The 11,515-nt window shown below is 46.2% G+C and overlaps 2 protein-coding genes across 2 annotated transcripts in view; one reads left to right on the plus strand and one right to left on the minus strand.

Annotated features, from left to right (window-relative positions):
- Window positions 1-11,515, plus strand: part of ACO2 (aconitase 2) — a 43,683-nt gene that overhangs the window by 9,825 nt on the left and 22,343 nt on the right. The gene's annotated exons all lie outside the window — the stretch shown is intronic.
- Window positions 4,558-11,509, minus strand: PHF5A (PHD finger protein 5A). The gene is made up of 4 exons (XM_009290022.2): window positions 11,411-11,509; window positions 9,993-10,016; window positions 8,423-8,589; window positions 4,558-5,264 (listed from the first exon to the last, which is right to left on the minus strand). Exons 1-4 carry the CDS (start codon window positions 11,460-11,462, stop codon window positions 5,175-5,177), a joined length of 333 nt encoding a protein of 110 aa, XP_009288297.1. The 5' UTR covers window positions 11,463-11,509; the 3' UTR covers window positions 4,558-5,174.

Below are 11,515 nucleotides of genomic sequence, written 5' to 3' on the forward strand. Positions count from 1 at the left end.
CGGGACACGCCATGTGCCGGTCTGGGTGACGGGTGGCTGGCGGCCACCTGCACCCCCGAAGGCTGAGCCTCAGCCGCCTGCTAGCCGGCTGAAGGCGCTCACCTAGCGCCACATGGCTTTTTATTCCGCAAATAAAACTCAACAATTAAGAGAAAACAAGTGCGCTTGCTTCAGGGCAGGAGGGGATACCCGGGCGCGGTAACAAATAGTCCCCTAAAGCAGCCACGCACGGAGAAGCACTGCAGGGGCGGCCGTATTCTTCTCGCGTACGGTATCACCATATGTGTTTAAAGGGCGCCAGTTGCCAGTGCACACGGCTCCGCGCTCTGTATTTTAAACCAGACCTATTCCTAGTTCTGAGGAAAATGAAGAAAATCCCTACAGGCACCCGCAGGCCACGTATTCCACGGTCCAAGGCCATCACCTCGGGCAGACACCACTTGCAAAGGGCTCTCGCCGTCCACGTGTAAGGCAGCTCCTGACCTCAGCAAAGCTCCAAATGAGCGGAAGGGACACCAAGAACGGCGTTTCCAGGCTCTCCCAGCCACGCGTCTCAGGCATCTTCCTCGGAGTTGACACAAGCAGACCAGGGAGGGAGAACCGGTCCCGGTGGCCGAAGCGCTACCGCAGTCCCTGTTGCAGCGGGGGCAGCTTGCCTGGCCCGCGAAATGTCCCGTTTGTCTTGGTTCTGAAGAATTCCCCGGGAAAAATCCCATCGTGGAGTCGCATTCCATCTTGGAATCGGATCTTCTCAATAATACAGAGTTACATTTGAATGTTTAATTTATCGCCCATTTTCAAGAGGGAGAAAGACCACAGACGCTTCCTGAGCGGCTCCGTGTCCCTCTGGTTAAATAATTCTCCGTAGCAACCGTCTCCCACATGCAAAAATACAACGTTCCTCTCTTGCCCCGTTTCCACAAAGATCCTCAGCATCTTTCTGGGCTCGGTTTGTCCTCCCTCAGGCAGGAACCCTTCACCTTAGGTACTGCCTTTGCCACCGAGGAGGACTTCTTTTGAAACCAGTCAACACCACGCGTCAAGAAATCCGTTAACGCTGTCCTTCCTAGCCGCAGTGCTACAGCAGCCGTCCTTGCTCATTTTCCCACTGATTAAAAGAAACCCAAAACCCAACAACTTTTGAAGTTGTTTTTTTTTTCCTGCAGGGGAAGGGGGAGGAAGAGAAGTGGAAGATTTATGAGAGCTATTATGAGCAGCTTTATTTTCATCACTCCTAGTTTAAAAGGAATTTAGTTACAAAAGAATGGATTTTTTTCCTAATACTCCCTTGCTTTGCTGGAAACAAAATCACGCTGCCAGCCAGAGATCAGGAAATTAAAATGACTGCGCTATTTTTAGCATCATTAAGAAAAAAAGGCAATTACATTTCTAAAATTCTATTGTTGTTTTAATAAGCTGTTACTAAGAGGGTGTTACAAGTTAGGGCTCTTTAAAATACTTGCGCCTTGACCGTGCTCCTTTAATTATCGTGTCGCCCTGGTACACATGCAGGCAGAGGAATTCTGTCACAGTATCCGCTCACGCATTCTCAGCCATTTGGCTATTACGTCAAAGCAAAGCTACCAAATCACGTGCGCGCGGGGAGGGAAGGAATCGCCAGAGCTCGTTTTGCTGGGTTATTTAATGCCAAGGAAGGGCAGTCAGGTTATAATCGAGGGTAATTAACACCGCCCATACCCCAAATCCTCTTTACATTCAAGTCACATGACAACCTCAAGGAAATGAAAGATTCATTGCTGCTATTGAAACAGCAAACAGCATCTCCAGCTGACCCCCGTAAAGAGAAAATAACAGCTCCTGTGCACGTAAGGTTTTAGAAGCAGGATTTTGTCCGTGCAGCTCCTGCAGGGAAAGCTCACAGGCAGACCCGAGGCCTTTGCCTACCTTCAGGGTTTTTTTTTTTAAAGAAAGGTAATGCTTCGGGCGCAAGGGCTTTCTCAAGACAAGGTCTAGATGATTCAAAGGACCAGAGGCGTGTTACGGAGCTATTTGCTGAGCTCGGTTGTAGCTGTGGCTGGTAGTTGGCCTGGAGTCATGTAACAGGGAACATCCACATTTCAGAACGCAGCAATGCCTTGTTAGTACTGGCAACAAAGAGGCCAATTACTTAATAGGCCAAGAGGTCCCATGTTCCCCCCCCAGTGTCAATATTTGAAATAAAGGGATTTTTTTACTTATTACACAACATCCTTTTGATTAAAGAAGACAAAAAAGCGATAACCCTACCTAGAAAAGTAATGGCAGGAAGACGCGTTTAGCTCCATGCAGTTAGGATCTGCAGGCAGCACCACGGGGGTTCAGCCGCCGCAGAGACGCAGCCCTCCCTCCCTCCCACCCTTCTTTGCAGTTGTCATGCAAGTGCTTCACAGCTGGCAGCCAGGGAGCCCCTGGATCAGGCTGCTTAAGACGCCGAGGTCTGATGAAGCCCGTCCAGAGCTTGGCAGGCACACAGTAGCAGGACACGTCTCATTCCCCCCTGCAGGGAAGCTCGCCCTTTTAGCACGTGCTCTGGTCTCCAGTACTGCCAGGCAATCTCCTTCTACTGGACAAGTACTTTAAAATCTATTTAGGTAAGAAATACTGCACTTTTCTAGGGGTTCTGCTTGGGTTTCATTTGCCGGTGAACAGAAATCGTTACCACACAAGCAAGGCTGAGTTCTTCTGGGCTACCCAACTGTATCCATTACCCTGGTCTGAATTAGCAGCTTCAGGGCAATGTCCCGTCTGTGCTCTGAAAGTACCAGAAAGGCAGCGGCGCTGAACTGATCTGAGCACCAGCAGCATTTGGCATTCTCCCCAGAGCTGTCTGAGCAAACAAGGCAAAGGGGAAAAAGCCTGTCCCTGCCTCTCTCCACCTGCCCAGTGACTCAGAACAACTAGAAATGGCAGCTTAACTCTCATTGCTGCCAGAACGCAGACCAATATACCCAGCAGTCAGAGTGAGGGCACCGGGGGTGCCAAGAAAGTAAGTATGCTCAGCCGTTTTTGGGGGTGGGGGAAGGGACGGGGACACTCATATCTCTATAGCAACCCCTGCCTGGCCGATCCTGCTAAACGATCGGGAACAAGGGTTGCTCTAAAATTAGATCTTCTAGGGGTCCCTGCACCAGGGGCAGTAACTCCGAGACAAAAGAAATAATTCAAACTTCATTTCCCTCTACCTTCACCAAACAACTTTTGTTATCTTAGAAACTTCCAGGAAAGAAGAAAATACGTATAAACCTTCTGCATTCGTAGTGCGATAATTTGGGCGGCCTGACTGAGAGCAAGTGATAAATTCTGGTTGAAGCGATCAAGTTCCAGGTACAAAAAAATCCGCGTGTCATGCCCTGCTTTTAAAGAAAGACGGAATTTAACACGGCTGATAATGGCTCTGGCATGGGTTTCCCAGTCAGGAACAAGAGGCAGCTGCTTATTCAGGTAGAATTCCTTTGAGAGAGTGGGTTGGCTGGAACCAAAGAACCAGTTTGCTCTGAACATCTTGGCAAATGGCACCCACATTAGTAAAAAATTAAGCAGCAGCTGTGTAAGGGAACCATGGTGCAGGGAAGAAGATATACAGATACTCTCGGGACTGCAAAAAGCTTGGAAGAGAAACCTGACAGAATTAATAGCTGGGGGGAAGAGGGAGGAGCAGCCAAGATAGCTGTAGGACCAGTCATAGCTAGAGCCAGCTGCAGCAGGAAGAAATGACTTTTAAGGGAAGGATGATCACAACTCGTCTGCTTGTTTTCACTCTTATCCAAAACACCTAAACAGCTGAGCAGGTAGAAGAGGCATTTAAGCCAAAGAGGAGTTAGAGGAATCAGTACTAACCTCAGGGGAACAATTGAAATCCTGGAAGGGGCACAAAACAGGCTCTGCATCCCAAGACCGCGCAAAGAGAATCCCGTTACTGTAGCACACGCTCTGCTCAGACTATGAAGACTTTAAGGACTACAGGGCACGCTAAACTAGGACCCTAATTTAACCATCTGAGGAGTGCACGCACTAGTAGGGAACTCAGTTCCATCTCTGCATAAAGGCACCCGTTCCCAGATCTCTGCTGAGCCAACAGACTGCTTTTAGCTTGTACCGGTATTTGACAAACAAGCAGCCTCTGGTTTTCAGCATGCATACAGCTAATAGCCTAGAACACAATAGTTGGTTTCCAGTTACAGCAGGGAAGGCTTTAACTTATTCACAAGAACAGGATAGCGAGTCAAATAGCTTAGTAGGTTTTAGAAAGGGATTGGATGTTTGCATGGTGAAACAGCATCCACAGCCATATTAGCTAGGATAAGGGTTACAAGCTCAGCGATCCTCACGCTACAGGACAAAATGATCAGTGGCTGGGATCACAGGCAGACAAAAGCGATAGCCATTCCCTGAAGCTCCTTGCAGCAAGGTCACATGGCCATAAGCAGACACTGTCAGAAACCAGATAACCCATTGTGCAGTTCTAGCTGGGCTAATCCTGCATGTCCCCAGAAAGCTCCAGAGAGGCTAGGCACAGAATGAACCAGAGAGAAATCTTTGTTATAAAAAAAAAAAACCCAAACAAAAGAAGAACGTTTATTGGTATGCATCCTACAGAAATGGTTACAAGAAAGGGCCTTGGATTAATCTGTCAGAGAAAACATGGAACAGCTGTGCTCTCCCTAGGAAGGCACCAGCCATGAGCAGGTTCCTTACAAAACAGGGCAGCATGGAAACATACTGGAGGAAGGAGGGGGGGAGCAGACATGTGGGATTGGCGCTCTGTTCCTCAATACTCATGCGTGGGGCGATTTCAAACAATTGAGAGGGAGGCCTGGTAAGAACAACCACAAGGTGTTTCCCCACACCAGAAATGGCACTTGCTTGTTACTGAGCTGATCTCCTCCATGTGTAAATACTTGCCCCCCAGAATTTCTATAGCGAGCTGGGGCAGCTCCTAGCAGAGCTTCTGAAAAGGCTAGAGACAGTAATCCTCATTTGCTCTTTCTGATAGTCAGTTCTGATCAGGTTTCAGTTCCCACTCAGTCTGTTACTTCTCCAACCCCAAGTATACTACTGAATTTGTACTGCTTCAGGAAAAAATAATCAACCGGTTTTCAATAATAGTAAAGTCCAGAGATGTTCCAGGACCCTCTTGCCAACCCAACAGGAGGTGTAGCCATGTATGGATAGGATCACCTCTTCTTGAAGCCATACTTTTTCCTTTCGTAGAAGAGATCTGTCTTGGAACTGCCCAGGTTGACGATCTTAGGGCAACCATCTCTCTGTAAGAAGAAAAGAGGATGTAAGTTAGGAAATGGGCAAACAGAACAACATCATCACTTACATAATTCTAGTAGGTTCTCAGTTCCCACGCTCCTCACCCGGTCCTCAACACACATTTTGAACACCTGTTTGTCTAAACTGCCCTCCAATTCTGGTTACTACCAGCAAGAGAGTGGAACAGAGAAGAGGATGGACACTTTTTTAACATCACTCTAGGACATTCTCTTCCTCGGGGTGAAGATGGAAAACAGCTCGTATAACATCAGCGGTTTAATGAAAAGGATGCTCAGTGCCTCAAGACTGGATTCTTTCTAAATTAGGATACGCAGGATTTATAGGGCCCAGAGGAATAACCTCTCCCCTCCTTAGCCAAAAAGAATCTTGTTGCTTTAGATGTCACCAAACCATTCTCGTGTTCAGGGAGCCCTCTCAGCTGTGACAGCAGAACTGAATCTCAGATTTCCTGCATCCTGGATTGATTAATGCAGAGGCTGTATGCTCATCTTGGGAGAGGACAGCCATTCACAGCAGCTACGATAAGTTCTTGTACCTGAATTCCAGTAGACGGTGAGAAAAAAGCCAGAAGAAAAGCAAGAAGGGGAGCGGGGGAGACCCCCCTCAGAGGTGTGGTTGCAAAGACAAATCAGAGCTGCACCTCTTGGTGTACCAGGGAACATTTGTCCATGGGCCACCTGAGCCCAGCATCTGCGTAACTCTTGAGGACAAAATGTTGTGGCTGGCAACAGCAGCCGTGAGGGGCCCAGCGGGCAGAGGAACACGTGTCCTTGGCTGTTGTGTAAGCCCAAATGGATTAGATTTAGAAAGCCTCTGGGCAGATGTCAGCCGCTGTAGAAATTGCACCCAAGCTGTCCCACCGATACCTGCTCCTTTGCAGGAGATGCAACCTGGTGGGGAGGGTCTGCATGGTAGAATTAACAGGAGAGGGGGGAAAAAGAAATCATCCCTCCCCCATACCCTTGCCACAACCCATCTCTAGCTACTGTCTCCTTATTTGATTTTGAACCTCAGTAGTACGACTCTTCTAAGCCTTGCCTCCCACGATCCAGGGAGTCTGTGACAATCTTGACAGCATTATTGCAGGGCTCTGTTCATTCTTCCACCTCCTCCTAGGGAGGCAGCACATGAGCATGCTCCTGTCCCCAAGAAAAGATTACTTTTTGCAACTCAGAGCTGTCCTGGGTGACAAGGTGGGATTTCGGCCCTTACCCACAGATCGAAGTGGAGTGAAATACCTCATTCCTCCCTCCGTCAGAACAAATGAACCAAGAGTAACCAGGCCATTTGCCTCGCGCCCAACAGCATTCCACCTCCTCCCTCCATTTTAGTATTTGCTTTCTTGCTTCACGATCATTTCCAGTCTTTCTCTGAGGATGATGGAAGTGCTGTGACTGAAACCCTGGAGTGTTAGAGCTTCAGGTACAGAGCTCTGTCCATCTGCTTTTCTTATTCACATCAGCACCAGCTACCATAATTGCGACAGGCAGCACACTTAACTTTTCTCATTCTGGGCACTTTACACCTGTGCCAGCACTTTTCAATCCTGTAAGTCAATCATGTCAAATCTGCTGTTTCAGATCTGCAACTTCACATCTGCAATAATCCCTAACATGTGAGTTTGCTAGTACAGAACAACTGTCTTCACCCACAGCAGCCTTCACCCAGCTGTCAAAATACCTCAGTTCTGACTTGTCATTCTCCTGCTCCTCCAGCTCTACATTTTCTACAATCCTCCCTTGCAGAGCAGCTGGCTACTTCACACCTGAACCAGACATGATAAGCTACAGGTGAGCTTAGGTTATGAAAAATACCTGTTGGAAATCAATATAAATCGGTAAAAATAAAACCAAGCCTGTTTTACTCATGACTTACCAAGCCAGGTGTCTTGGTTCCAAAGGCAAGTGAACAAAACTACTGTTTCTCACAGCATTTCTAAAATAGGAGGCACCACCATCATCACAGCACTTATATCCATATTTAGATACTAAGAAAGATTATGGTCCTGTCAGATCTAATAACTAAATTCAGATGAGGACCTGCCCTTGTCCTGAATTTAGCTGCAGGCCTCTAGAGAAAATGTAGGCACTGCAGAGAATTAAACCAGCAACTCACTCAGCTGAGCATGTTCCTCTAAATCAATCTGAACCGTTCTCTCAGTATGTTCTCCACTGTCATTAGGGTGTGCTGGAGATGGCATTTGCAAAGCACCAAAACACAACCAACCTTTAACAGACACTCTCACAGCTATCAGGTCTGTATTCTGGGGATATTGCAACTGTAAGCATCATGTTCTTGCTTCTCCTTAAGGTCTTTCTACCACTTCATTTGCAGTTCTTCATGTCCTGCACTCATTGTGTTGGATATTAACAAATTCCTTACAGGGGGTGAACAGCTGCCTCATTTCACATGCGCAGAGGCTATCTTTCAGCACAAGAAGATTATAAAAAGATTATAGCACTGACTATAGAAATAAGGGATTGTGACACCAGAAAGTGTTAGCAGAAAGAGATGTCTACAATATAGGGCATTCCAGAAAGGAATAAAAAAAAGTAAATCGTATCTCACTGAAATTGTACAAGAAACTTTAACTTGTAAAACACAATTAGTAGTGCAGACACTGGACACTGAAATCTAACTTTATGTTGTAACCCAAAGGAAAACACAGGTGGTGATTCCATAGGCCTTACAGTACCGTACGTGCCCTTGGTCTGTGGCTGATAATGGACATCCAATGAGGAGCTGCTCCTACCACTGCCTTTGCAGCATCTGGAATAACTCTGACTCTGATAAAACCTAGGTTGAGAGATCTAGTAAGGTAACAACTTAAAGCGGTAACTTGCAGCGTGTGGAAGAAGCAAACCATGAGTGTGCAGTGCAAAGTAGTCAAAGATCCTTTGGGATGAAGAGAGTTACAATACCTCAAAATGCTACGATATATCAAAATGCTTTGCAAACACGGGGAACTACCAACAGGGGAAGAAAGGTTAAGAGGTAATGAAAACCAGTGCCAATATTGGTAGCGGTACCCAAGCAGCCCACGTTCTAACACTAATTTCAGTAGCTCCAAGACCCTTAAAGGTAAGCATGGCTACTAAACAAAGACATAACCAATTCAAGCGGAGACTGGATGACAACATACATCTTTTTCCTGGATGGTACACTCCTTGCAGTAGTAGGCATCAGACACTCCTGGACCCCCGCAGATCACACAGCGTCCTTGGTACGAGCCGTAGTTACACTCATCACATATGCGCACGAGAGTGCAGGGCCGCACATAGGAGTCACAGATCACGCATTTGCCATCACCTGCAAGTACAGCAGAGCCTTTGGTTACAGAACGTCCTTTTCTGCATCCCCACATCGAAGAGGAAAAGCTTCCTAGTCAAAGAGCTTGCCTGTACACTCAAAGACAATACAATTGAACTGCAGAAATTTATCTTGCAGGCACAGGGTGCAACTTTGTATTTGCAAACAGACTTGAGAGGAACAAGGGCCAGTAGCTTGCAATATTTGAGTTTTTTTACTTATTCATGCATTCACAATCAGAGAAGAAACCCAAAGTCACTTCTTCTGTGATTAGCCAACACCTGCTTAGATCATACCACTACTTTTACTCCAGAACTTTTCCTGAATTTTTCACTTGTGAAAAAAATGCTGGACTGACAGGACTAGTGTCCTTACCTACACAGAAACAGCAGTGTAAGCTTCTCCCACAGTGCCACATCAACAAAAGTTTGGAGTTACTATCTTTAAAGTGATGAGATAAGAGACTGTACTTGTGGTCTCTTTAATCCTTCATCTGTGAGAAAGCCAAAGAAAGGGCAAACTGGCATCAACAGCCATTTCACAAAAGTTGTTCTTGCTTTCTCACAAGGAACTGAGTGAAGTTCAAGTACTCATATCATACAGGCAAGCAGCCATCAGATGCCATTGACAGTCTCTGTTGTGCTGGACCTTATCCAAAACGCTGACCTAGGGATGAAAGGCTTCATATCCTATTACCAGTTCCCAAGGCATCTAATCCTGACTCCCACAAACAGCTCGTCTAACCTGCTCTTAAATCTCCAGCATGACAGCCCTCAACTACTACCAATGGGAATCTGTTTCACTGCTAAGTGCTCTTGAAAACAATCTTGTTGCTTCAGACTGTGCTTCTCCCCACTTCACTTGTTTTCATACTACTTTTGAGTCACGAACTAGTCATCTCATTTGTTCTGTTCCCCTACAAGGATCTAATGACAGATCATACTCTTTCTTCCCTTCTACAGTTGAGCACTGGCATTTGATTCTGTGGGTTTTTTCTGCTCTAACTCTAGATGTGTTATCCCCCCCCATTTTATATTCTCCTAGATGCTGAAGAGAACCTTTCTGAAGGTGTGAAGAAGTCAGATTCCAAAAATGCATTTTTTTTCCTGCTTTGAAATAATCAAGCTGATCATTGTATTACAGATTACAAGGAATTGATCAAGAAGTCACTGGCAGCATATACTCTAGTACAGCATGCATTTGTGTGACAATCTATTTGAGCACGTGACTTTGTAAGTATTCATTGATTTACACTTGCAATACACAAGTAACTCTTCCCATCTCAAAGAGCGACATCAAATTTGTGGTTAAAGCAAAAATAGAATCCAATCCCCAAATCCAAACTGTATGCTCTAACCACAACACCATGTTCTTAAGCAACTATATGTAGAATCTATACTTACATTTTTCACAAAGTCTTCCTATTGCTGTAAGAAGAAAGACAAAAAAATTATTTGAGGCAGAAGCAGGAGAAAAATAAGTAACTACGAGCTTGAATGTCAAATAATTATCTTCTGCAGTGAGCAGTCTTTTAAAAAAAGAAAAAAGTAAGCCACAGAAACAGTTTGAGCATAAATACAAACATATTTATGATAAACAATATATATCCTCCTGAAGACATTTACAAGATCAAAGTTTAGATCCACCGTGAATGTGCAATGACACCCACTGACAGTAAGAAAACCTACATTCATTATTCCATTTCAAACACAGCTAATGTACCTGACTGAAGGAAATCCTATACAGGAGTCTTGGCATAGCTTTTACACCGGTTTTAATAAGACAAAAAAAAAATCAGTGTTTTATTTGATTTAAGGCAGCCCAAATACCTTCTTCACTTCAGAACATGAAGGTAGTTAAATGCATCTTAGAAGTCTTGTCACTTGCCTAGGAAACTCACAACAATTATGTTAGTAACTTGGATAAACACCATAAATATCAAGTTCTAAAGATCAGATGTCCACATTCACAAAGACTAAATAGTGATTCAGTTGGAGTTTGTGGGTTGAGGGATTCATCAGGCTGGAAATGAATTTTCAACATAGACAGACTGTTAACTGTATTAAGTATTCTAAAAATAAGTTTCCTATGGGCAGTGCAGGTGAATATTTTGTGTTCGTAGTTCTTTCAGAAAATTGCATGTTAAACTTGCCTTTCCAAGGAGTGGAAAAAAAATCTGTAAGAGATATCTCGACTTCTAATCTTGTATAAGACTCCTTTAAGACTTAGCAGGGCAAGTTCTGACTCAAGTGACAAGAATAAAGTTCATTATCTGTATACAGGTATAACCTGGAAGATAATTTTATCTTGCAGCCTGAAAGATGCTCCCAGCGCTGGCTGAAGCCTTCAGCTCATTTCTCCTAGTGGCACTGGTATGGCCAACGCAACAGGAGCAAAGCGCATCAAAATCACGTTTTTCTGTGTACAGCCATCGACTTCACCTGCCTCCCCCCCCACCTGAGGAACAAGAGGCTGCGGTTACGCACGCGTTAAAGCCTTTCCGCTCTACTCGGAGAGGCCCAGGAGCACCCGCACGTCAGGACGGACCCCCGGGGGAAGCACCCAGGACAGGGTTAGCGCCAGGAGCCGCCTTCCTTACAGAGCCTCCTCTCCCGCTGCAGGGGAAGAACCCGTAAAACACGGCAGAACGTCAAAATAAAAGTGAAATAAAACAGGGAGGGAGGAGCGAGGCGGGCGCCCCTCCCCGCCAGGCCTAACGGCCACGCGCGCGCCTAACGGCTACTCACGCCACACACACGCGCGCGCCTCCCCCTCGCCCCGCGGCGGAGAGAGGGTGAGGGGGGACCCCTCCCGGACTCACCCACGCCCGCCTGCTTGCGGCAGAAGATGAGGTCCGGGTGGTGCTTGGCCATGGCGACGCGACACCCGCCTGGCCCTGGCGCCGCCGCCCCGCGCGCTCACCTCC

Source organism: Aptenodytes forsteri, unplaced genomic scaffold, assembly GCF_000699145.1.
Source record: "Aptenodytes forsteri isolate BGI_AS27 unplaced genomic scaffold, ASM69914v1 Scaffold284, whole genome shotgun sequence".
In the NCBI taxonomy this organism is placed as follows: domain Eukaryota; kingdom Metazoa; phylum Chordata; class Aves; order Sphenisciformes; family Spheniscidae; genus Aptenodytes; species Aptenodytes forsteri.